The sequence below is a fragment of the Balaenoptera acutorostrata genome, chromosome 15, assembly GCF_949987535.1.
Source record: "Balaenoptera acutorostrata chromosome 15, mBalAcu1.1, whole genome shotgun sequence".
NCBI lineage: Eukaryota > Metazoa > Chordata > Mammalia > Artiodactyla > Balaenopteridae > Balaenoptera > Balaenoptera acutorostrata.
The window spans coordinates 15,428,323-15,455,522 of NC_080078.1; the positions used below are offsets into that span (position 1 = coordinate 15,428,323).

Here is a 27,200-nt window from a genome sequence, read left to right on the forward strand (position 1 = left end):
TAAATTGTATTTTTTCTTTAAGTATATTCTTTTAAAATGTTTATGATGTTTTAATATAGGCATTTAATGTATTGATATAAAATATTACATGTATTATAAAATATTTTATGTATACACAGATACAAAAAAAGTCCTGTATATGCACTGCCCTTAAAATAAAGGAATACTGTCAATACCATTAAAGAACTAAGTCTATTTATACTCTCTTTCCAGTCTCATTTCCTTTTCTGTCCCTAGAGGTAAGTACCATTCTGAATTTTATGTTATGAGTTATCGTTTATGATATTAAGGGATATTATCTTTTTAAAGTTTCCAGTCAATGACTATTTATATATATACAGTACTGCTGTGAACATTCTCCTGTGTGACTCTCAGTACTCATGTATGAGAGTTTCTTCTGAGTGCATTCTTGAGGTAGAATTGCTGGGTCATAGAAAATGTGCAGGTTCAATGTTGCTCAATAATACTATATTGTTTTCTAGAGTGACTGTTCCAACATTCTGTATTTCAGAAGGCTATTTTATTAGCACTGAATTACTTTTTTTTAAAAATAGTACTTGATTCTAACATAGTTAATCATTAGAAAATTTGTTAGCTTATAAAAATGTGATCTATAGAAAACCTTTCAGGAACACTAGTATTACTTGTATTACTTTTTAATAGCCAGTTATGATTAAAACTTTGCAAAATAACTTGCTAATGTTTTGATTATGACTTCATTATACTATATTGTGTTTGGTTTAGGTGTGCTATTTAACATATTCCAGAAGAACAACAATAAGCATATTATAATCTGTTTACATAGTTATGCCTTGTCTGATTGTTACATGTATTACTTCCTGATTGTTACATGTATCTGTGACCGCCCATTAGCTTCCTCTGGGCACCATTTTTTTTTTTTTAAGTGGTATGTGTTCTAGCTAAACAGTGCCTACAACACTGCCACCTCACACCCACAAGTGTTAATACAGGTGTAAATGTGAGGTGGGTACAGGGACCGTAAATAGCTGACAGATTTTATTTGGTATATTTTATCTGCAATCTATTTAATATTCAACATCTATGAAATATGAATAATAGCAAAAATGAACTCTTTTACTGTTTCACATTTATTGTACTTGGGTTTCTTTTCCTCTTGAAATAAATTCTCAGTTACTATTTTATACTTATATACAAGTAAATATTTGGTGTTTAACATCTTGTTTCTTTTATTATACTTATTTCTAAATTACTTATAAAATATAAACAAGTTCTTGACTAGACTGTTATTTTAGACCCCTTTATTTTGCCCTCCCCTACTAATTGTATAATCTTTTACCTCATATTTCAAAACATCAAAATTCCTCCTTTCCATCCTTCATCAAAACCATATCTGGCAGATCTGGGAGAAGTTAAACCGGGTGTGCCCCAAACCTGTAAACATTTTCTTACTAATGAAATCTGAGAACATTGAACTTCAAAGGCACATGTGACCACGGAGCATCAGGACTTTTGTTTCTGGTAGAATTGTGTTTTTTGAGGGGTCCTGTAGCAAAGGGCAGGGATGCTGTGACCGAGCGAGTCTTGCTCCAGCAATTGCATCCCCTCTGCCTGAATGACCAGTTTTGGAAGGAGCCTGCAGACGTGACTGTCAGTATCTGAGGTTTCAGGTTGTGTTTTAGGGTAGGACCTCACTGCCCAGCTCCAGCCAGCTGTACCCAAAAGTAAATGTTTGGGGGCAATCACTCTAATTTATTGTAGTCAACATAAAAGTAGCTGGGCAAGTGACACCTAGAAGAAAATAAGATGACAAAAAAAAAAAAGTGTGCAAAGACTCATTTCGTCACTCACGGTTTTTCGCATTTGCGAATGTACGTAGTTTTTGAAGTTCTCTTGGGACCTACATTCCTACAACAGCGTAAAGCCAAACGTGGATTTCAAAAAAGGTCCCTAAGGGGCTTTCGTTAATTGCAAAATCAGTGCAGAGGTCCCTCGCTTCTCTCACGTACTCTTATCCCAAGTGGTGGTGGCGGTGGGGAGCGCTTGGGTAGCACGCGAGCTCTTTTGTTCCTCCTCCGCAAAGTGGAGGTGGTGTGGCCCGAGGCTTTGCGGGATAGCGTCCACCGCGGAGTTCAAGTCTAGGTCCGCTAGCGCTGAGCCCCCGGAGGGAGGAGGGGGCGGGCTCAGGGAGTCCCTCCTTCGGGGGCGGGGCCAAGGGCTTCTTCGCTGCCCGGCCCTGCAGAGCGGAGGTCTGCAGGCTCCAGTTTAGTAAAGCGCATGCAAACCCGGCCAGAAGCCACCGCACTTATCAGCAGATCTCATGATTGTTTGGTAAAGGCTCTGCGGGTCTACACAGGTCACCTCCCTCGGAACTCCGCGACTCCACGTCGGAGCCAGCCCTCGGCCCCCCTGCAGTCGGACGGTTACAGCCGCGGGAGACCTGGAGGCGGTGGCAGCGGCCCAGGAACTAGCAGCAGCGCCCGGGTAAGTCTGGGCATGTGTTTATCTCTCTGTGTGCCCAACTTTCTGATTACCGGTCTGCCTGTCCTACACCCAGGGCCTCTGTGATTCTACATTTATTTTCCTTAATCGGGATAGATAAAATATTTCATGGGATTCCAAGGCTTTTTTTCATCCGTTTACTTTTGAATGGTTTTCACTTGTTTTATCCCACTGCTGCCTGTTACCAAACAGCATGAATGAGTGATGCAATCCTACATAGGGGAGTCATCAGTACAAGAGTAGGAAAATCTCCAGAATTTAGAGTTGCAGTGTCTGACTTCATCAACTTCTTTACCATTGGAATTAGAATTTTAAATGTGTACTTACCAGATACATTATTGTAAAGGTAGAGCTTCAAGCTGGGAATTAAATAAATAATTCTTCTATTCATTAAACTTATGTACTATGTTTTCTTTATATGTGACTTGCACGTTGTGTTTACTCTTTAAATATTTGACTGACCGGTATTGGAATGAGGATCAGGGAAGAAAAATTAAATCCAGGATTTCTACATGTTATTACAACTGCCTGGTGTGTTTGCAATATAATGATCATAGTCCTGTCACTTTCATGTTGGGAAACAAAGTAGTCCGGACGTTTTAAGTTTTCAGTTTATTTGATACATGCCTAATAACTTTTTTTAAGCTAACGTTTTATTGATGTATAATTTAATGCAATAATATGCACCCATTTTACGTGTACATTTTGATGAATTTTGACAATGTTGTACACACTTATAATCACCACCACAATAAAACACTTCCATCACCCTTAAGTTTTGTAGGGCCTCTTTGCAGTCAGATCCCCCCACTTCTAGCCCTACTGGCCTGATTTTTGTCATAATAACATTTGTTTGTATTTTCTAGGGTTTCATATAAACAGAATCATATTGTACGTACTCTTTTGTGTCTGGCTTCTTCTGGTCAGTATAATGTTTTCTATATTTATTCATGTTACAGCGTCATTAGTAATTCATATCTTTTTATTGCCGAGTAGTGTTCTATTCTAGGGACGTAACACACTGTTTATCCATTTATCTGTTGGTGGTCATTCTAGTTTTGGGCTATCATGAATAAAGCTGCTTTGAATATGTTTTTTGTTTTCTTTTTTTTTACATACATTTACTTATTTATTTATTTATTGGCCACACCGCACGGCACATGGGATCTTAGTTCCCCGACCATGGATCAAACCCATGCCCCCTGTACTGGAAGTGTGGAATCTTCACCACCGGACCACCAGGGAAGTCCCATCCCTTAGCTGCTTCTTTTTTTTTTAATACATACTTTTAATTAATTAATTAATTTTTGCCTGTGTTGGGTCTTCCTTGCTGCTTGCAGACTTTCTCTAGTTGCAGCGAGTGGGGGCTACTCTTTGTTGCGATGCGCGGGCTTCTCATTGCAGTGGCTTCTCTTGTTGAGGAGCACAGGACTCTAGGCACTCGGGCTTCGGTAGTTGTGGTTCACGGGCTTAGCTGCTCCGCGGCATGTGGGATCTTCCCAGACCAGGGCTCGAACCCATGTCCCCTGCATTGGCAGGCGGACTCTTTTTTTTTGTTCTTTTAAATTTTAATGCACATACTTTTATAATTCTTTATTTATTTATTTTATTTTTGGCTGTGTTGGGTCTTCGTTTCTGTACGAGGGCTTTTCGCCAGTTGCGGCAAGCGGGGGCCACTCTTCATCGCGGTCTGCGGGCCTCTCACTATCGTGGCCTCTCCTGTTGCGGAGCACAGGCTCCAGACGCGCAGGCTCAGTAGTTGTGGCTCACGGGCCTAGTTGCTCCGCGGCATGTGGGATCTTCCCAGACCAGGGCTCGAACCCGTGTCCCCTGCATTGGCAGGCAGATTCTCAACCACTGCGCCACCAGGGAAGCCCCGGCAGGCGGATTCTTAACCACTGCGCCACCAGGGAAGTCCCCTGAATATGTTTTCATTTCACTTGAATAAATCTCCAGGAGTGGGATTGCTGACTCTTACGGTAGATAAATGTTTAATTTCGTAAGGAACTGCCAAACTGTTTTCCAAAGTGGTTGTACCATTTTACATCCCCACCAGAAATGTATAAGTGTTCCAGTTGTTCCATGTCCTCACCAATACGTGGTATTGTCAGTCTTTTTTATTTTTGTTATTCTTCTTTTGAGTTTATTTGCACATCTTTTTTGAAATGTCTATTGCTTATATTTTAATGGGTTGTTTGTTTTATTGAGTTGTAAGAGTTCTTTATTCTAGATACAAGTCCTCTATCAAATATATGTATTGTGAATATTTTCTCCCATTCTGCGACTTGCCTTTTTTTCCCTTTCTTTCTCCCCCCCCCCCCATAATGGTGTCTTTTGAAAAGCAGAAGTTTTTAATTTTGAGGAAGTCCAATTTATCACTTTTTTCCTTTTATTATTCATGCTATTTGGGGTTTATGTGAGAAAATTTTGCCTACCTTAAGGTTGTTCTATTAGTGTCTATTGCTGCATAATAAATTATCCCAAAACTCAGCAGCTTAAAATGACAAACGTTTATTTTCTCACTTTCTGTGGATCAGAAATCTGGGAGCAGCTTAGCTGGGTGGTTCTGGTTTAGGGTCTCTTAAGAGGTTGCAGTTGGCCAAGGTCGACTTATCTGAACACTTTATTGGGGGAGGATCTGCTTCCTAGAGCACTCACCTGGTTATTGGCAGGATTCAGTTCCTTGAGGGTTGTTGGACTGAGGTCCTCAGTTCCTCACTGGCTGTTTGCTGGATGTTCCCTCAGTTCTGCCACATGGGCCTCTCATTGGGCAGCTACCAACATGGTAGCTGCCTTCCCGCAGAGCAAGGAGTGGGGGTGCTGGGGCAAGATGGAAGCCACATTCCTTTTTTTTTTTTCTTTTTTTGAGATTAACTCACTTTATTTTATTATTTTATTTTATTTTTTGGCCTCACTGTGTGGCTTGCAGGATCTTAGTTCCCCGACCAGGGATTGAACCCAGGCCCCAGCAGTGAAAGTGCCGAGTCCTAACCACTGGACTGCCAGGGAATTCCCCGAGATTAACTCACTTTAAAAAACCCACTTTTATAATATTTTCTAATTAGAAGTAATTATGGATTCACAGAAGGCTGCAAAGAAATATACAGGGAAATCTCATGCATTCCTCCTTCCCCCATGTCCCTTCCCCCGAAGACAACATCCCAAGGAACTGACATTGGCACAATCCATAGAGCTTGTTCAGACCTCACAGTTATACACACACTCATTTGTGTCAGTCTAATTTTGCAGGTGATATCCTATCACCTCTGCCTCACTCTATTCACTGGAAGAGAGTCACTATAGCCAGCTCACTCTCAAGGGTAGGGGGTTACAGATGGGTTGGGATAGCAGGAAGTCGGTTCACTAGGTTTTTTGGATTTTTTGTTTTTTGGCCTCGCTGTGTGGCTTGCGGGATCTTAGTTCCCTGACCAGGGATGGAACCTAGGCCCCCCTGCAGTGGAAGCACAGAGTCCTAAACATTGGCCCACCAGGGAATTCCCACTAGGGGCCATTTTAGAGGCTGCCTACCACAGGTGTGCAATTTTCCTCCTGTGTTTTAGAAGTCTTATAGTTTTAGCTTTTGTGTTTAGGTCTTGATTCATTTGGAGTTAATTTTTGGCATTGGACTACAAGTTAGGGAAGAATATACATTTCAAGATTTCTATATTTTATTAAAACTACCAGGTAGGATTTCAATATAATAACGATCAGAGTCTTGTCATTTTCATGCTGGTGAAACAAGGGACGTCTTAAATTTTCACATGATCTAATACATGCCCAATTAAAAAAAAAAAAGGCCAGTAGCAAAGTATGAATTCTAAATTAGAAGAGAAATAGAGCGGGCCTTTATAGTTAAACCAATGGATCAAAGGAGAAAGAATAAACTCTATTAAAGAAGCAAATTGGAAATATTCCTTTTCTTGTCCTGCCATTCCTGGCAGTGGGTTCTCCTTAAGAACAGCAGCTTCCGGGGAGGGTCGCTAGGGTGCAGCTCTCGCGGGCCTGCAGGGGAGTGGGATTCAGAACACCTGCAGAAGCCAGTCATGCTCAGCAGAGTGGGAAAGAAACGCTAGACTTGCATGCTCAGGTACGAAGCTTTGAGTACACTTTGTACTCTTCCTCCTTCACGGGAGTATTATCCTGTGTGACTCTGCTGAGAGAAGGGTACACCGAACCCTTTCTGAGTTCAGTGAGGACTGTATTTGAACCTTCCAAATGATTTATTTCCATTCTGGCTTCCTTCCTTTGTCAACCTCTACTTTGCTTTTTCTTGCCGCCTGTTCTTAACTATTTCTTTGTATCTCTTTTTTTCTTCTGAGATTTAGCACCTTTATCCACTTTTTTTTTTGCTGCTTTGGGTTTTCGTTGCTGCGTGCAGGCTTCCTCTAGTTGTGGCAAGCGGGGGCTACTCATCGTTGCGGTGCTCGGGCTTCTCATTGCGGTGGCTTGTTGTGGAGCACGGGGTCTAGGCGTGTATGCTTCAGTAGTTGTGGCTCGAGGGGTCTAGAGCGCAGGCTCAGTAGTAGTGGCACACGGCCTCAGTTGCTCCGCGGCATGTGGGGTCTTCCCGGACCAGGGCTCGAACCCGTTTTCCCTGAATTGGCAGGTGGATTCTTAACCACTGCGCCACCAGGGAAGTCCCTATCCACTTCTATTTACAGTTTAAATGATGAGGATTATAATTTGAAGTTGTTGGCTTCGTTCCCTTGTTATTGGGCAGCAGGACTCCCCTCTGACTGTTCTTGGAATGTTGTTGACTTTCCTCATTTTGAAGAAAGCAGGGACCATTTTGTAGAGCCTGTAATGGACCTGTGTTGGCTTCTCTGTATTTGTATTGTGTTTTCCCAGTAGATCCTCTTTCCCTTTCTCTCTCCTTCTTTGAGCCTAGCTAATCAGGTGTAGGTGATTTCCTATCAGACTCGAAGCTTTTGCAGAATTAAAGCCACAGAGGAGTGTTTCCTCCTCTGCGTGCTTCAAGGAGACAGAAGTGAAGGGTTTCCCAGGGGAAGCAGTCTTAGGAGACTTTGCAGCTGACCCTCCTTTGTACCAGTCCTGCTAGGAGGGACAGTGAAGCTAGACGGTCTCCTCTTTCTTCTCCTGTGTCTGGACCTTGACATTCATGTCCCTGTTTTTTTCTAGGCTCTTGCTCTTGCAGAACTCACAAGATCTCTCTTAAAGAAATCTGTAGTCAGAACTTTATGCTGTGTTTTCATTCAGGAAAGAAGCAGGAAGAGAAGAGTATTGTCTCCTAGGAATCCAGCCCTGGAGAAACGTGAGTCCAATTTGTCTTCTGTTTTCATTGTCATTGTTGTATATTTATCAGTTAACAGTTTAATATTCACTGAATAAAAAAGAATTTCTTGCTGTAACCTATGTGGCATGCTTAAAAATCTCAGGTTCCCCGAAGAATAGCTGTTCTTTTTTAACATAAAATATACTATAATGCATTGACCAGAAACCATAGTCCTAGTTGCAGGAAGGCTCTTTGACGCTCCTCTGATTCAGAAACCTCTCAGCCTCCACTGGGCATTGTTTCACTGCTTGGAGGGCCCCAAACAGACTCACCCCGAAGACCAAAGCCACCCCAGGTGACGCCCGTCTAAGCCCAGGAAGCTTTGCTCTGTCGGCTTCCTGAACCTCTGTACCAGCTTATATTTGTTCTTACACAGGTGAAGGTAAGAGGTCAATCCCAGCAAAAGAGGAAGTTGGTGCAGGTGATCTTAGATGCCTCTTGCGAGATACTTAGATGGAAAAGTTGGAAGAGAGTTTGGATGAGCAAGTTTTTCTCCTTTTATCTAAAACCAGACCTCCTAAGGTTGGCCATGAAGGAAAACTTGTTTTTGAACCTTTGGAGCTGGGGGTGAGAAGGGGTTGTCAGCTGTGGCTTCTTTACCAGTTGGCCCTCTGCTTCCCCAAGATGGACCTGCTTGAGGTCGGGTGGGCAGGAGTCCTGTCCTGAGACACAGAAGGCAGTGGTCCAGTGGTCGGGACCAGGCCTGGGAGCTGCCATGTCTAAGCACAGACCTTTCCACCAGGATTTCTTCCACCCCCGTCCTGTCCCCCTTCCTTGCAAGGGCCAGATGTGAGAGATCCAGAGTCCATTCTCCAGCAACGATTTTTCTAATGTACACAATTCACTTTGAAGCAACTGAACTTACTCAGCAGATTTCCCCTCTGTCCCCTGGAGCTATGAGAATTTTGACTTTGTATGAATCATGAGTCACTCCTGGTGGAGACAATGAAAAAAAGAGGGAACCAGAAGTGAACAAGGAGGCAGAGCATTTTACAGTGCGGGTTGGGAAGCGCTAAAGGAAGCTGAATTTGTTCTGCAGTCTAAGCAGGGGATTGAAACCCATGTAAGCTGAGGGGTGGAGGGCATATCCCCTGGCATGAGCATTTAGTGGGCAAAGTTAGGGTCATATAATCCAGCTCCATCTGCTAGGGAGGGCATGAAGAAAGACTCAGTCTTCCATGTAACTTCAATGTAACGTTTGTGTATGGCTGTTAGCATAACTGGCACCATCATGGACCCTTACAGTTTCTCCTGTCCTTCCGCTGACCCTACCCAGGACTGTACTGTGCAGTGACTCACTTCTCTGTCATCAAGGGCTTTGTAGTTAATAGACATTGTTTAATAATCATTAGGACCAGGTAGCCTCTATGCTCTGTTAGTCCCCAAACAATGATGAAGCCCTCCCCTGATGTATTGCCGGCACCCACGAGATACTTACCCATTCATAAATCTTGGTTTGGGAGTGCGCAGCCTGTTTCCATGCGCCTACCTCCAAGCACTATAAAATTGTCCCAATGGCCCCTGGGTGGTGGGAAGTGCAGCTGCGAATGCTTCTGGATTGTTGTCCACCCAATCCAGATCCCACCCTCTGAGTAAGTTACCTGTGATAAACCGATCCATTGATTATACAGAGCTGCCTGCCTCATTTTTTGGTCTCAAGGTGCCTTCTCAGTTTGGTGGGCACTTTTCGTTCCCTCTGTCCTCCAATAGTTTGTCTCAAAAATCCTGTCTTTGGAATCAAAATCGGTCTTTGGAACCACAGTGCAACCCAGGATGCAGGTGTCAGCAATTCTGAGTCATAAGTCAGGACTAATGTTCATCTGGGTCTGTGAAAATCAGTCCTCACTTTATTTGAGGAAATGTACATTTCCTTTCATATTTGAGGCTCATGATCTGGTTGAAGCTATTGCTGATATCAGTGGTTGGAAAGAGGCTAAAGGTGTTGGCTTTTCAAATGTGAGCAATAATGATTTGTCTGATCATCCCAACGAGACTGGGAACCTCTTGAAGATGGTGCCCATTCTGCATTTCCCAGGACTTGTGCTAGGCACAGAGAGGCACTGTGGATTGGCTTCATCTTCTTACATCTTTGAGGCTTCAGGAACCTGTCAGTCATTCTCAGGAGTCTTGCCCATTCTCCATTATTTGTATTGTCTCCTGTACATTCTTTTTCTTTCTTTTAAATTTTATTTTATTTATTTTTTTATACAGCAGGTTCTTATTAGTCATCAGTTTTATACACATCAGTGTATACATGTCAATCCCAATCACCCAATTCATCACACCACCATCCCCACCCCCCCGCGGCTTTCCCCCCTTGGTGTCCATACTTTTGTTCTCTACATCTGTCTCAATTTCTGCCCTGCAAACTGGCTCATCTGTACCATTTTTCTAGGTTCCACATACATGCATTAATAGACGTTATTTGTTTTTCTCTTTCTGACTTCACTCTGTATAACAGTCTCTAGATCCATCCACGTCTCAACAAATGACCCAATTTCATTCCTTTTTATGGCTGAGTAATATTCCATTGTATATATGTACCACATCTTCTTTATCCATTCGTCTGTCAATGGGCATTTAGGTTACTTCCATGACCTGGCTATTGTAAATAGTGCTGCAGTGAACATTGGGGTGCATGTGCCTTTTTGAATTATGGTTTTCTCTGGGTATATGCCCAGTAGTGGGATTGCTGGGTCATATGGTAGTTCTATTTTTAGTTTTTTAAGGAACCTCCATACTGTTCTCCATAGTGGCTGTACCAATTTACATTCCCATTAATAGTGCAAGAGGGTTCCCTTTTCTCCACACCCTCTCCAGCATTTGTTATTTGTAGATTTTCTGACGATGCCCATTCTGACTGGTGTGAGGTGATACCTCATTGTAGTTTTGATTTGCATTTCTCTAATAATTAGTGATGTTGAGCAGCTTTTCATGTGCTTCTTGGCCATCTGTATGTCTTCTTTGGAGAAATGTCTATTTGGGTCTTCTGCCCATTTTTGGATTGGGTTGTTTGTTTCTTTAATATTGAGCTGCATGAGCTGTTTATATATTTTGGAGATTAATTCTTTGTCCATTGATTCATTTGCAAATATTTTCTCCCATTCTGAGGGTTGTCTTTTCGTCTTGTTTATGGCTTCCTTTGCTGTGCAAAAGCTTTTAAGTTTCATTAGGTCCCATTTGTTCATTTTTGTTTTTATTTCCATTACTCTAAGAGGTGGATCACAAAAGATCTTGCTGTGATTTATGTCAAAGAGTGTCTTTCCTATGTTTTCCTCTAAGAGTTTTATACTGTCCGGTCTTACATTTAGGTCTCTAATCCATTTTGAGTTTATTTTTGTGTATGGTGTTAGGGAGTGTTCTAATTTCATTCTTTTATATGTAGCTGTCCAATTTTCCCAGCACCACTTATTGAAGAGACTGTCTTTTCTCCATTGTATATCCTTGCCTCCTTTGTCATAGATTACTTGACCATAGGTGTGTGGGTTTATCTCTGGGCTTTCTATCTTGTTCCATTGATCTATGTTTCTGTTTTTGTGCCAGTACCATATTGTCTTGATTACTGTAGCTTTGTAGTATAGTCTGAAGTCAGGGAGTCTGATTCCTCCAGCTCCGTTTTTTTTCCTCAAGACTGCTTTGGCTATTCGGGGTCTTTTGTGTCTCCGTACAAATTTTAAGATTTTTTGTTCTAGTTCCGTAAAAAATGCCATTGGTAATTTGATAGGGATTGCATTGAATCTGTAGATTGCTTTGGGTAGTATAGTCATTTTCACAATATTGATTCTTCCAATCCAAGAACATGGTATATCTCTCCATCTGTTGGTATCATCTTTAATTTCTTTCATCAGTGTCTTATAGTTTTCTACATACAGGTCTTTTGTCTCCCTAGGTAGGTTTATTCCTAGGTATTTTACTCTTTTTGTTGCAATGGTAAATAGGAGTGTTTCCTTAATTTCTGTTTCAGATTTTTCATCATTAGTGTATAGGAATGCAAGAGATTTCTGTGCATTAATTTTGTATCCTGCAACTTTACCAAATTCATTGATTAGCTCTAGTAGTTTCCTGATGGCATTTTTAGGATTCTCTATGTATAGTATCATGTCATCTGCAAACAGTGACAGTTTTACTTCTTCTTTTCCAAATTGTGTTCCTTTTATTCCTTTTTCTTCTCTGATTGCCGTGGCTAGGACTTCCAAAACTATGTTGAATAATAGTTGTGAGAGTGGACATCCTTGTCTTGTTCCTGATCTTAGAGGCAATGCTTTCAGTTTTTCACCATTGAGAATGATGTTTGCTGTGGGTTTGTTGTATATGACCTTTATTATGTTGAGGTAGGTTCCGTCTGTGCCCACTTTCTGGAGAGTTTTTATCATAAATGGATGTTGAATTTTGTCAAAAGCTTTTTCTGCATCTATTGAGATGATCGTATGGTTTTTATTCTTCAATTTGTTAATATGGTGTATCACATTGATTGATTTGCGTATATTGAAGAATCCTTGCATCCCTGGGATAAATCCCACTTGATCATGGTGTATGATCCTTTTAATGTGTTGTTGGATTCTGTTTGCTAGTATTTTGTTGAGGATTTTTGCATCTATATTCATCAGTGATATTGGTCGGTAATTTTCTTTTTTTGTAGTATCTTTGTCTGGTTTTGGTATCAGGGTGATGGTGGCCCCATAGAATGAGTTTGGGAGTGTTCCTTCCTCTGCAATTTTTTGGAAGAGTTTGAGAAGGATGGGTGTTAGCTCTTCTCTAAATGTTTGATAGAATTTGCCTATGAAGCCATCTGGTCCTGGACTTTTGTTTGTTGGAAGATTTTTAATCACAGTTTCAATTTCATTACTTGTGATTGGTCTGTTCATATTTTCTATTTCTTCCTGGTTTAGTCTTGGAAGGTTATACCTTTCTAAGAATTTGTGCATTTCTTCCAGGTTGTCCATTTTATTGGCATAGCGTTGCTTGTAGTAGTCTCTTAGGATGCTTTGTATTTCTGCGGTGTCTGTTGTAACTTCTCCTTTTTCATTTCTAATTTTATTGATTTGAGTCCTCTCCCTCTTTTTCTTGATGAGTCTGGCTAATCGTTCATCAATTTTGTTTATCTTCTCAAAGAACCAGCTTTTAGTTTTATTGATCTTTGCTATTGTTTTCTTTGTTTCTATTTTGTTTATTTCTGCTCTGATCTTTATGATTTCTTTCCTTCTGCTAACTTTGGGTTTTGTTTGTTCTTCTTTCTCTAGTTCCTTTAGGTGTAAGGTTAGATTGTTTATTTGAGACTTTTCTTGTTTCTCAAGGTAGGCTTGTATAGCTATAAACTTCCCTCTTAGAGCTGCTTTTGCTGCATCCCATAGGTTTTGGATCATCGTGTTTTCATTATCATTTGTCTCCAGGTATTTTTTGATTTCCTCTTTGATTTCTTCAGTGATCTCTTGGATATTTAGTAACGTATTGTTTAGCTTCCATGTGTTTGTGTTTTTTACGGTTTTTTTCCCTGTAATTCATTTCTAATCTCATAGCATTGTCATCAGAAAAGATGCTTGATATGATTTCAATTTTCTTAAATTTACTGAGGCTTGATTGGTGACCCAAGATGTGATCTATCCTGGAAAATGTTCCGTGCGCACTTGAGAAGAAAGTGTAATCTGCTGTTTTTGGATGGAATGTCCTATAAATATCAATTAAATCTATCTGGTCTCTTGTGTCATTTAAAGCTTCTGTTTCCTTATTTATTTTCATTTTGGATGATCTGTCCATTGGTGTAAGTGAGGTGTTAAATTCCCTCACTATTATTGTGTTACTGTTGATTTCCTCTTTTATAGCTGTTAGCAGTTGCCTTATGTATTGAGGTGCTCCTATGTTGGGTGCATATATATTTATAATTGTTATATCTTCTTTGTGGATTGGTCCCTTGATCATTATGTAGTGTCCTTCCTTGTCTCTTGTAACATTCTTTATTTTAAAGTCTATTTTATCTGATATGAATATTGCTACTCCAGCTTTCTTTTGATTTCCATTTGCATAGAATATCTTTTTCCATCCCCTCAGTTTCAGTCTGTATGTGTCCCTAGCTCTGAAGTGGGTCTCTTGTATACCGCATATATATGGGTCTTGTTTTTGTATCCATTCAGCAAGCCTGTGTATTTTGGTTGGAGCATTTAATCCATTCACGTTTAAGGTAATTATTGATATGTATGTTCCTGTGACCATTTTCTTAATTGTTTTGTTTTTTTAGGTCCTTTTCTTCTGTTTTGTTTCCCACTTAGAGAAGTTCCTTTAGCATTTGTTGTAGAGCTGGTTTGGTGGTGCTGAATTCTCTTAGCTTTTGCTTGTCTGTAAAGCTTTTGATTTCTCCAACGAATCTGAATGAGATCCTTGCCGGGTAGAGTGATCTTGGTTGTAGGTTCTTCCCTTTCATCACTTTAAGTATATCATGCCACTCCCTTCTGGCTTGTAGAGTTTCTGCTGAGAAATCAGCTGTTAACCTTATGGGAGTTCCCTTGTATGTTATTTGTCATTTTTCCCTTGCTGCTTTCAGTAATTTTTCTTTGTCTTTAATTTTTGCCAGTTTGATTACTATGTGTCCTGGTGTGTTTCTCCTTGGGTTTATCCTGTATGGGACTCACTGCGCTTCCTGGACTTGGGTGGCTATTTCCTTTCCCATGTTAGGGAAGTTTTCGACTATAATCTCTTCAAATATTTTCTTGGGTCCTTTCTCTTCTCCTTCTGGGACCCCTATAATGCGAACGTTGTTGCATTTAATGTTGTCCCAGAGGTCTCTTAGGCTGTCTTCATTTCTTTTCATTCGTTTTTCTTTATTCTGTTCCATGGCAGTGAATTTCACCATTCTGTCTTCCAGGTCACATATCCGTTCTTCTGCCTCAGTTATTCTGCTATTGATTCCTTCTAGTGTAGTTTTCATTTCAGTTATTGTATTGTTCATCTCTGTTTGTCTGTTCTTTAATTCTTCTAGGTCTTTGTTAAACATGTCTTGCATCTTCTCGATCTTTGCCTCCATTCTTTTTCCGAGGTCCTGGATCATCTTCACTATCATTATTCTGAATTCTTTTTCTGGAAGGTTGCCTATCTCCACTTCATTTAGTTGTTTTTCTGGGGTTTTAACTTGTTCCTTCATCTGGTACATAGCCCTCTGCCTTTTCATCTTGTCTGTCTTTCTGTGAATGTCGCCTCCTGTACATTCTTATAAGGTTCTTTAGCCCATTCCATTTATCTCATTTTAGATCCTCTAACATCATTTGTTTGTGTGTTGCTGGCTTTCTCTCCATTTACAAATGGCTCATTCTCCATGCTCAGTGGAACTGCACTGCATTAAGCACTGCTTCGCTGCTGATAGACTTCTGTCTTCTAGGCTTTTATAGTGAGCCTGCTTAGCCATGTAATATTAGGTTAATTCCCGCTGGACCAGAGCCAAATGGGTGTTTCTCAGGCACAGAGTGGGATATGGAGCTCCTTCGAGTTCGCTGGCTTGGTGGGAATTTGACAATTTATGAAACTTGTTTCTATCTGCTGGTCTCCCAAAGAATGGGCAGACTGTCTTCTTTCACTATTTCTCTAATAATTAGCAATGTTGAGAATCTTTTCACCTGCCTGTTGGCCATATGTATGTCTTCTTTGGAGGATAGTCTGAATTCTTGCTGAAAGTCTTTGACATTTCCTGGGTCCACATTACTCTTCCTTCCTTCCTTCCTTCCTTCCTTCCTTCCTTCCTTCCTCCCTCTCTCCCTCCCTCCCTCCCTCCCTCCCTTTCTTTCTTTCTTTCTTTCGCTGTGTTGGGTTTTCATTGATGCATGCAGGGTTTCTCTAGTTGCATCATTGCAGTGCGTGGGCTTCTCATTGTGGTGACTTCTCTTGTTGTGGAGCACGGGTTCTAGGCGCGTGGGCTCAGTAGTTGTGGCACACAGGCTTAGTTGCTCCCGTGGCATGTGGCATCTTCCCAGACCGGGGGTCAAACCCATGTCCCCTGCATTGGCAGGCAGATTCTTAACCACTGCACCACTAGGGAAGTCCCCACGTTACGTTCTTAACAATGTCTAACCTTATTTAATTCTGCTTAATTTATCCACCTCTTTTATGTTGTCTCTGTGCATTTGAGACCCAAGTTTCCGTTCTTTGACCATCATTTAGGAGCTGTATGACCTTGGGTAAAGCATTTAACTTCCTTATACCTCTATTAGTTAATCTGTGAAATGGATGTATTAATATTGTTCCTGCAGGAAGGCATGGGACTAGCCCCAGATAATGGCTTTGAGTTTCCTTCCAACTTCAGAATATATGATATTGATTCTGTTTCTCTGTTATAGCCATCATTGCTTGTTAAGGATTTTAATTTTAGGGTAATAGCACACTAAATTGGAATTGTTTTATTGAGAATAGTAATCTACTCGATTCTGTGTTCTCAGTAACTGCTTAGATTCAACTCTAATTCATGAAACATTTAATTTTAGCACCCACTGTGCTGGAAACAGAAAGATAATTCAGTCAAGGTCCCTACCCTGAAGGAACTCACATTCTAGGAAGGGAATGGGAGTGATTAATTAATTCTCTGAGGGGGTTATGAAGGAGCTAGTACAGGGAAAATAATTTAATCTGAACCTTGAAGAATAAATAGGGATTTTCCCATTAGACATGAGTAATTAGGTAATTTCAGGCAGAGGGAACAGCATCTGCAAAGGTACAGAGAACTAAAAAATCATGACATGTTTAAGGAACCAGAAGTCCTCTGTATTCCTTGAGCATAAGGTGTGGGTGTGTGTATGTGAGTGTATATGGGGGGAGAAGAGCAATGGGGAATATATTGGTGAAATAGGACTCAAATCATGAAGGGCATAAATGAATAACAGAGACATTTTGTTAATTTATATGCTAATGGTGAGGAATGGATGAGCAAGGGCATCATGAGGTCTGATGTGATTAACCTGATTTGATTCTTCAGTCCTCAGCAGCCAAACCTGAACACAGGCAGGCACAGCAGTATAGTTAAAATTTAAGTGCAAATGACTATGTTAAAAAAAATGTCTTTACCTTTAAAAAATACATACTGAAATATTTTTGTATGAAATGATATAATTTGCTTTGAGATAAATCAGATTTATCTCAAAGGTGGAAGTGTGTGGGTGTGACATTGCGATTTGTAATAAACATATATTTGGTCCTGTCCCATTTCTGGCACAGAGCTCCTAAAACCCTTGGAATTTCCTGTGATGAGAGGGATAAAGATGTCTCTTATGTTAATGAGGTGACTTTTGGACCCACCTAAGGATGGGGGCTGTTTGCCATGAGAGCCAACCATGTGATTAGAGGGTTGGAACTTTTGGTCCCACTGCCCTGACCTCTGGGGAGGGAGGAGAGGCTGGAGGCTGAGCTTAGTCACCAATGACCAATGATTTAATCAATTATGCCCTTGTAATGAATCCTCCATAAAAACTGAAAAGGATGGGGTTCAGAGAACTTCTAGGTTGGTGAACACATGGAAATTTGGGGAGAACGGCATGCCTGGAGAGGGCATGGAAGCTCCATGCCCCTTGCCACATACCTTGCCCTGAACATTTCTTTCATCTGCTGTTCCTGAGTTATATCCTTTTAGAATAAATCTAGTGAAGTTCTGTGAGTCACTCTAACAAATTAATCAAACCCAAGGAGGAGGTTGTTGGAACCTCCAGTCTATAGCCAGTCAGTCAGAAGCACAGGTGATAATCTGGACTTGTGGACTTGTGACTGGCATCTGAAATGTGTGTGTGTGTGTGTATGTGTGTCAGGGGTGGAGTGGGGTCAGTCTTGTGGGACTGAACCCTTGACCTGTGGAATCTGATGCTCTTCCTATGGGTAGATAGTGTCGGAATTGAGTTGAGATGTAGGATACCCTGCTGGTGTCCGAGAATTGCTTGGTAGTGTGGGAGCCCTACCCTCCTAATGTTGGAATTGGGGTGCAGAACCTTTTATAGTGGGGTTGATGAAGCAAGATTTGCTATGATTGTTGAAGCAGGATGATAAATACATGGAGTTCATGTATTCATACTTTCTATTTTTGTATGCATTTGAAATTTGCCACAATAAAAAGTTAAAAAAATGGTTAGTTGTGGGTATGTAATTCACAATTTTATCACTTATTTATTCATTCAACCTTCAGAATTAATTGAGCATCTACTCAAAAGAAGTTCAAAACAATAGGTGTTTTGGAAAATTTTGGATCTTAGTATAAAGAGCTTGCAATCCAAGAGTGGAGGTGCTATGCACATAAATCAATTTAAGATAAGTTGGAATATTATGAATTCCATATCTTAAAAAAACAGATCTACATGAAGTACTGTGGAAGTTCTGGGGAGAGATTTTTTTCCAGCTCAGGGGAATCAGGGAAGACTTAATAGTGAAGATGGCATTTGAGCTTTATTCATTCACTTAATTCAACCGATATTAATGAGTCCTACTGTGTGCCAAATACTGTTCTCAGTCCTAAGGATCCAACAGTGAACAAAGCTGATAAAGATCCTACTCTTGTGAAATTGACATCCTAATGGGAACAGATAGACAACACATAATAAACATAAGTTTTATCGTGTGTTAGAAGATGAGAGATGTTACAGAAAAAAGAAGTAAGGCATCGTGAGGGAGGCTAGTAATGTTGTGGGTAAGGTTAGGGACGGGGGGTTACAGTGGTAAACAGGGTGGTCAGGTTGACATTTGGGCAGACTCTTGCCAAGGGAACTGGCCAAGTGGATATTCGCGTGAAGAGCCTTCCCTCCAAGGGCATGGCTGGAGCAAAGGCCCTAAGTGGGGAGTCTGCCTGGTGTATTTGCAGAGCAGCAGGAGGACCAGCGAGGCTGGACCAGAGTGAACCAGGGGGAGAGGAGTTGAAAATGAGGCCAGAGAAGTAATGGGGAGGGCATGGTGGTGGTGGTGCCAGAGTTGGCGGGCAGACCTTCTAGGTAACCATAAGAACTTCGGTTTTTACTTTTAGTAAAATGAGGAGCCAGTGAAGGATTTTGAGCCAGAAGTGCAGCATGATTTGCTTATAGCTTACAGTGATTCTCTGGCTGTTATGTTGAGAGCAAATACTGGGGTGGGGACCTTTTAGGAGGCTTTTGGTATAATCTTGCCAAGAAACATTGGTGACTCAAGCTAGAACGGTAGCAGTGGATGTGGTGAGAAGTGGTCATATTTTAGTTAGAGCTTAAAGGCAGAACCAACATCATTTCCTGAAAGATTGGATGTGGGATTTGAGAGAAAGAGAAATGTCAAGGGTGACTAAAGAATGGAGTTGCCGTCAAGGGAGAGAAGGAAGGCTGCAAGAGTGACAGTTTTCTGGGGGGAGGGAAGAGCGGGAGTTCAGTTTTGGGCATGTTAAGTTTGGGATGTTTACCAAACATCTGAGTGGAAGTCAGGTAGGTAGTTGGAGTTTAGAGTTTGGGAGAGAAAACTGAGCTGCAGGTGTACATTTGGGAGTTACTGTCATAGAGACAGCATTTAAAGCCATGAGCCTGGATGAATTAATTCATCTAGGGAGTGAGTATAGGTAGAGAAGACCAAGGACGGACCATGGGCCATTGCAACATTAAGAGAACAGAAGAGAACCAACCAGCAAAGGAGCTTAGCCTCAAAGAGCCAATGAACTGTGAACCTGGGAAGTCAGTCCTCTAAGTTGAGGGATCAGCTTGAACAAGAGCGTGATGCTGGGGGAAAAAACAGATTGTTGATAACCAGTAGCAGATGTGTTTAGTATTCATGTTTTTTAAGAATAGTTTTCTGTTGAATGGAGACTTATTCACATTTAGGTTGTTAATGTTAGTGCAGAGTTTAAGATTCTATTATCTAACTGGATTCATTAGTTTACCCTCCCTTGCCTGTTTTTATTGGGTCTCTAATGAAACTCACATTTCCTGTTTGGAGATCTGTCTTGTAAGGGGTCAAACAAGGATCAACAATTTTTTTTTGTAAAGGGCTAGATAGTAAATATCTCAGGCTTTGCAGGCTGTACAATCTCTGATGCAGCTACTCAACTTGTCTGTTGTAGTGGGGAAGCTGCTATAGACACATAAATGATGAACATGGCTGTGTTCCAATAACACTTTATTTCGGACACTGAATTTTGAATTTTATGTAATTTTCATGTTTCACAAAATATTATTCTTCTATTTTTTCCAGCTACTTAAAAGGTAAAAAAGTCATTCTTCGTAGGCTGTACAAAGATAAGTGGCAGGCTGGATTTGGCCTACTGGCTGTAGTTTGCTGACCCCTGGCTTAAAAGATTTTTTTTTCCAGGTCAACTTTGAACCAGATCATTCTGCCAAATGCATTGGTTTTTTATTTATTTATTTATTTATTTATTTATTTATTTATTTGTGGCTGTGTTGGGTCTTTGTTGTTGTGCGTGGGCTTTCTCTAGTTGTGGTGAGCGGGGGTTACTCTTTGTTGTGGTGCACGGGCTTCTCATTGTCGTGGCTTCTCTTGTTGCGGAGCGTGGGCTCTAGGTGCGCAGGCTTCAGTAGTTGTGGCATGTGGGCTCAGTAGTTGTGGCTTGTGGGCTCTAGAGCTCAGGCTCAGTAGTTGTGGCACATGGGCTTAGTGGCTCTGCAGCATGTGGAATCTTCCCAGGCCAGGGCTTGAACCCATGTCCCTTGCATTGACAGGCAGGTTCTTAACCACTGCACCACCAGAGAAGCCCCAAATGCATTGGTTTGAAATCAGTTACAAAGTGGGTTGGCCCGACTCCTTTGAGTCTGTTTTCAGCCACTGTTTATGCTGATTTGCATTGTCTGTGTGGCGTTGTACATGACATATTAGTCTCTTTGATGGGTGAGTGGTCTGGGTGACCTCTAGGATCTAGTTCACGTCCACGATTCTAGTCCAGTGATTTTCTTAAAAAAAAAAAAAAAAAAAAGAAAGAAAGAAATACTCAAAATTCTTTTGAAACTATCCTCCATAGCTTCTGCAGCACTGTGGTCTCCCAGAGTTTCTTCCCGTGACCTCTCCCTCTCATTTTCCTTCTCAGGCTCCTGACTTGAATGTCCAGTTCCTGCGCTCTGTCCTCACGCCTCTTCTTTCTCCCTTTTTCCACTCTCCCTGGTGACTTCCATCAGGCTGTGACTTCAGTTACCACCTCTGCACCAGAGACTAACACGTGTGTGTGTAGCTCTGACTTCTCTTCTGAGGTGGAAAGCAAGGTCTCCCATTAGCTAGAAGTTAAAATCCAAACTCCTTGGCCCGGCCCGCACTAACTCCTCGTGCACTGCCTGGCAGCTGGACTGGGCTGTTGGGCCGCTTCCAGCACGTCATCCATCCTTCGGCTGCGTTGCCTTTGCCCTTGCTCTTCCCTCTGCTAACATTACCCTCTCTCTTTGCTGCCGTCTCCCTCCCTGCTAATTCCCAGCACACTCCAAATTGATACCCTGCCCTTTGAGAACCCACTCAGAGGGCCACTTACTCTGCAAGATTCAGCTTAATGCCTGTACTTCTTGGAAGCCCTGTTTCATAGACAAGGTTCAACATTTCCTCTGTGTGCTCACGGTAACTTATGCACATTTACATTGTAGCCCTTGCCTTATTGCTCTGTTAGGTCAAAAGTCCTTGAATACTGGTTGAACATCAAATATATTTATAAGTTGGTACCTTCACTAGACAATTCTTGGGAGCAGAGTTTGGGTCCCGCTAATCTTTGTAACCCCAGAGCCTGACATTTAGAAGATGCTTAATTTGTGTTAAAAAAAAAAAAAATGAATGACTCCATGAGGACATGCTTATATGGGCTACACTGACTTGGATACAAATTAAAATATATTGACAGTCGTAGGCAAAATTAGACCTTTTTATGACTCTATTTTATGTCTTTAACTATATTTATCTTCTTCTGTTGTAGGAGGAGAATTCTTCCCAAGATGGTCTCCCATTCAGAGCTGAGGAAACTTTTCTGTTCAGCTGATGCAGTGTGCTTTGATGTTGACAGCACAGTCATCAGGGAAGAAGGAATTGATGAGCTGGCCAAATTCTGTGGAGTTGAGGATGCTGTGTCAGAAATGTAAGAACAGTATTTATTCACCTTACGAAATGATAAAGAATTGCAAAAGAAGAGTGACTTTTGGATGACATGCAGGACCAGAGCCACAATTCCCTGATCTTAGTCCCTGCCTATGAAACATGGGCACTAGGCTTTTTCCTCCGCCACTGAGAGCTGAATTTGGTAATGTACATCATCCAACCATCCATTTATACAAATATTTATGGCAAAAAAATATATGGTTGCCTCTGACAAACAAATATGGATGACATACTCTTAGCTTGGTCAGGGGAATGATGACGATAAGTAACCAAAGAAGATGACCTGGGGGGGTCTCCAGGGGTCCAGTGCTTTGTGTCATGGTTGAAAGTGTGGCCTTAGTGGTTTGCTAGAAAGCTAGTTACGGTTCAGAGCCTCTCCATGGGTGCCTGGATGAGAGTCCCTCCCTCCCTCCTGCCCCCCCCTGTGCCGCCTGCAGTCACTAGGTCATGGACCATTTCATGTTCAGCTTCCTTTGATGCAAGAGTCCCTGGCCTCTGGTTTCTTTCTTGGTTTACAAACGCTCACAGCTTCCAAGGCAGGTACCTGTGGATAGTATATGTGGTTTTCTTAGCTCACTGGAGGGTGTATTTGTGGATGCAAAGGATAAAGGATTCTCTTTACTGATGTCTTTTGCACCTTGGTATCGTTTGCTCTGCAAAATAGACTTAGGCTATTTTGGCTTCAAAATATTAACGTGATTCTCAAGCAAACCTTCAATAGTTTATCCCAGGCCTTACTCACTCCCATGGCCACGTACCACGTCTGTTGTACGGTGGGGCACCTTCCTTGTGCGTGCACCTTGTGAGGAGCTGGGGAGGGTAGACGTGTAAACTTCAAAGACAGCACTTGGCTGGCCTGATTTTTGGGTCTTCCTCCTAGGACACGGCGAGCCATGGGCGGGGCAGTGCCTTTCAAGGCTGCCCTCACAGAGCGCTTAGCTCTGATCCAGCCCTCCAGGGAACAGGTGCAAAGGCTCATAGCAGAGCACCCACCACACCTGACCCCCGGCATAAGGTAAGGGGCTCCCTGGTCTGGGTACACTGTCTCCCCATCAGCACCTGCATTTGGGGGCACGTCCTCCTGAGGGTATCTCACCATTACTTTAGAGCTCCCTTCTTTGTGGTTCCTTCGGTACTTGTATATGGTCTTGTCTGCTAGTTGGTCCTGCCCACGTCTGCCCTCCCTCTCTCCCCACGGAGAGCCCAAGCCTCCTCTTCTTCTTGTGTTTCTGGGTCCATGGGCAGAATAGAGTTGTGGAATGGTTTCCTAAAGTGGTCAAGCCCCACCAATTTCTAAGTGCTTTTAGAAAAACATATATAAAACATTAATTCATTAGGCAGTATACCTCGTCTGATTTACCTTGGGCAAATGCATTTGGAGAAAAAAATATATTTGAGTTTCCTTTTCATGTTTCATGTTTTCTCTTTTATATTAATCAGCATTTGGTATTTTATATGTTTTTTGTTTTTATTTTTTCAGGGAGCTAGTAAGTCGCCTACAAGAGCGAAATGTTCAGGTTTTTCTAATATCTGGAGGCTTTAGGAGCATTGTGGAACATGTTGCTTCAAAGCTCAACATCCCACCAACCAATGTCTTTGCCAACAGGCTGAAATTCTACTTTAATGGTAAGTCTTTAATAGTAACGTTTTCTCCTTCTTATCAGTTTTAGTGTTCAATATCCTAGGAAATGTCTGTTGGAACGCAGCTCAAGCAAGGTGGCATCAGAGTTAAATGCTGCGATAAAGGATTCTCTTTATGATGTCTTTTGCACCTTGGTATCGTTTGCCCTGCAAAATAGACTTAGGTCATCATCTCTCCTACCTTCAGTATCCATATAATCATCTATCTGTATATAAATGTCTGTACTTAGTAAAATGTTAGTTCCTATGTAACCCACGTGACTTATTTTGTTATGCATCATATTTCAGTTCTATGAAAGCTCTCATGTATCTGAATCAATTTAGACTCAGGAAGGAGAGTTAATTTGTGAGCAAGTCGCTGCACTTTAGCTGCCTTTGGAGGCACCTCCTGGCCCCTCTCTGGACCATCACAGAGCCACAGCTGTAGTTTTCTGTCATCTCAAGATGTCTCCAGTTATGTCAAGGGGTGGCTGACATTCTTAAAACCAAATAATATTAATTAAAAAAAAATTAAATGTGTTAATAGAATAGTTTTTAAGGGTCTATAGATAGAAATCATTAAAAAAAAAAGTAGAGATAAGTGTGGTAATTACTGTAAGAATGGAAATAATCCATCAAATATAAATTGGAATCTCTTCTTAGATGAAATTGTATATTAACATGTTTTAAATTAATATATTACTATTTCATGGTGTTCTGCCACCTCAACAAGTTTTGAGAATTATGACACTGGAAGCTTAGAGGATAAAATTAATTTACCCCAAGATGTTTATCATCTAAAGCAGTAACCTTGACAAGAGGTATTTGTAATTTAAAAGCAAAGCTTGTTCATTCTGAGGAGTAAGTGTGGAAGTCCAGGCTGTGTCACTTTACTGAAGGCCGTTTTTAGCTTTGTGAGTGACAGGAAGGTGAGGCTATCATCTACGCAAAAGGCTGGCCCTACTGATACAATCCTGTGGATCTTTAACACTGTTTTAATGGCTCTTTTAAGGTGAATATGCAGGTTTTGATGAGATGCAGCCAACAGCCGAATCTGGTGGGAAAGGAAAAGTTATTAAACTTTTAAAGGAAAAATTTCATTTTAAGAAAATAGTCATGATCGGAGACGGAGCCACAGACATGGAAGCCTGTCCCCCTGCTGTATGTATTAAGTGTACTAATGTTTTTGCGGTTGTACTTTTACTGTTGACAGCTGACTCAGAACTCAGTACAATTTGTGAGAGTTAAACAGAAACCTGTATCAGCCTAAAATAAAAAACCAAAATAAATAAAACAAATCCAATCTCAATATATTAATTGGCTTTTTGCAAACCTAAGGAAGGTTGCAAATAAGGAGCTTAAAAACCTTTTAAAACTTCCAAAGACCCCTTGTCCCTGGAGGATGGCTGCCACCTCTTAGCCCAAGGATGTGCTCAACAAGGTTTGGCTTCATTTCCACAAATAATGCAGCTCTTATACTATAACCAAAATTTTAATGCTGTTTTATAATTGATAAACTATTTCCTCATACGTTATCTCATTTAATCCTCATAACAGCCCTGTGAGGTAAAAGTATTATCTTCTCCTTTTTACTGATCAGGGAACTGAGGCTCAGGGAGGTTTGATACCACGCCCATATTAAAGCATTTTATTCTTCTGAATTAACATTGTTTTCTGAGACTAGCAGGAAACAAATGCTATATAGCCAATATCTTAACTATCACATGTCCATTTCACGTACGACTTTGACTATATTGTTCTAACTTAAGAAAAACTGAACCAAAAATACGGTGGTGAACGTTTTACTACCTAGTTTCCTGAGTTCTAAAAATAGCATCTTTCTCTGTCAATGATTAAGCATTCGTGGTTAAAGAATCCTTTGGGATCCTTCTAACACTACTTGAGTCAGTTCGAGATAACACATTCTTAGACGATTTATAGCCAATGTTGGGGGTCGACTAAGTAGTGAACGCCGGGCTAGTTGAATGAGTACAAGGCATAAAATGCAGGGTTCTCTCAGGGGGCCCCTGATCCCGGTGTCCAGAAAGAGCAAACTTACAAATTCCAGATGATCCTACCAGTCAGAAAATGATACAGCCTGACTGAGCCAAGAGAAAGTGGTGTGCGTGCAGGTGTGTGGCCCTGGAAGGTGGTCAGAGGAACCTGTGCCCTAAAGGACGGTTAGCAGCCTGCATGTGGAGGCCTGGCAGGACTTGGCGGGGTGGGTGTGTGTGGAACTTCTAGAGGGAGGGGAAGCAGCAGAGCACAGTATGTACTAGCACGGTCCTAGGCACGAGTGAGCTTTCTCTTCAGCAAGAGAAGAAGACCCCACATACCAGGCACTCTGGTGTTACCTTTGGGTCCTGGGAAGCCCTGGAAGGCTTCTGGACTGAACAAGTCAGTGTGTTAGGACAGCTGAGTTGGTGCTGGCATGCAGAAAGGGCTGCAACAGAGGCAGGGAGCTCAGTTAGAAGGAGGCTAAATTTAACTAGAAGGTAAGCATCTAGTTATTCCCCACCCCACCCCCCTTGTACGGTATGAAAATAAAAATGAAGACAAAGGTCAAGTAAGAGAATTTTGTACTTCTAAATTCGTGTATATTGTGTCTGTAGCCTGGCAGAAAAAGAGAAAATACCATTTAAAAAGATCATTGACTAAAAGAAGGTATCACTGAGCAGAAATTAATGAAACAATGTAACTTTAAATAATTCTACCAGTGGAAAGTAGAGTGCTGCTAACATACTCTGGGGTTGTCATCTCCTTCAGCCCAGAATAACATGCCCTCCTGGGAGGGAGGTCCCTCAGTTTCACCCAGGACGCCAGCCGGGAGATACCTGCTCTGGTCCTGATTCCAGGCCCCGGGCATTTCCACAGCACCACAGGCTTCTCTTTGATCTTCTTTCTCTGAAATTGTCTGGCCTGGATGTGATTGCCACCTAGTTTAGAACTCAGATGTTTACCGCCTGGTGTGGTTTTATTTTTGTAAGCAATTGTGTTGGTTTTAAGAGGGCTTCAGTTCTCCTGAAGCCCACAATGTCCAGCTGAATGCATCTGCAGCAGTGGTGGTCAGACTCATTCATTCTCGGGGCAGGAGTGGGGAAGGAGGCTCCCAGGGAGCTGGGGAGGGAGGTGCCCCAGGTGAGGCTGGGCTCACCTCTCTTTGCACAGAGTTTATTCTTTTAAACAACACTTACTGCCCTAGGCTGCTGCTGTATCTTTCTCTCTCTCTTTTAAACTATTTCCCTTTTGTTCTCTTCTTAGGATGTTTTCATTGGATTTGGAGGAAATGTGATCAGGCAACAAGTAAAGGACAACTCGGAATGGTACATCACTGATTTTGTAGAGCTTTTGGGAGAACTGGAAGAATAAGATCCGTTTTTATACAGTTCATAACAACTTCAGGTTAATTTTTAAAAGTTATACAGTTTGATACTGTTTGCTTCCAATTGCATATTAGGACTTAATATATAAATTTAGTACTGATTATCTGTACTTCCAAGTAAACTATAGTTAGGGCTCCTAGAACATTGTGGTTCGTTTTTTTTTTTTTTTTTTTTAACTGTAGTTCTGGTATTATTATGACCATTTAATTACCTGGAGAGTTTTATAATTTGAATTCTTTATGTATTTTCCTAGCTATATTTTATTTGAAGCCTTTTGAAGGTGGATAGTAAACACCTTCATTATTGGAAATATGGATTAGGCAGCTTTAAGTGAAATTGGTTTTCCCTTTATATATAAATAAAAGTTTATCCACATA

The 27,200-nt window shown here is 41.4% G+C and overlaps 1 protein-coding gene across 4 annotated transcripts; it reads left to right on the forward strand.

Moving 5' to 3' along the window:
* Nucleotides 1-2,182: 2,182 nt before the first annotated feature.
* PSPH (phosphoserine phosphatase) lies at nt 2,183-27,200 on the forward strand. 4 transcript variants are annotated; one of them, XM_057528313.1, is made up of 7 exons: nt 2,185-2,463; nt 7,621-7,753; nt 21,642-21,800; nt 22,701-22,835; nt 23,301-23,446; nt 24,453-24,601; nt 26,702-27,200. In XM_057528313.1, the coding sequence occupies exons 3-7, from the start codon at nt 21,661-21,663 to the stop codon at nt 26,807-26,809; spliced, it is 678 nt and encodes a 225-aa protein (XP_057384296.1). In that variant the 5' UTR covers nt 2,185-2,463; nt 7,621-7,753; nt 21,642-21,660; the 3' UTR covers nt 26,810-27,200. The 4 variants fall into 4 exon arrangements, with proteins under 4 accessions (XP_028023379.1, XP_057384296.1, XP_007186546.1 ...); XM_007186484.2 differs by having other exon boundaries at nt 7,699-7,753; XM_028167578.2 differs by lacking the exon at nt 22,701-22,835 and having other exon boundaries at nt 2,183-2,463; nt 7,699-7,753.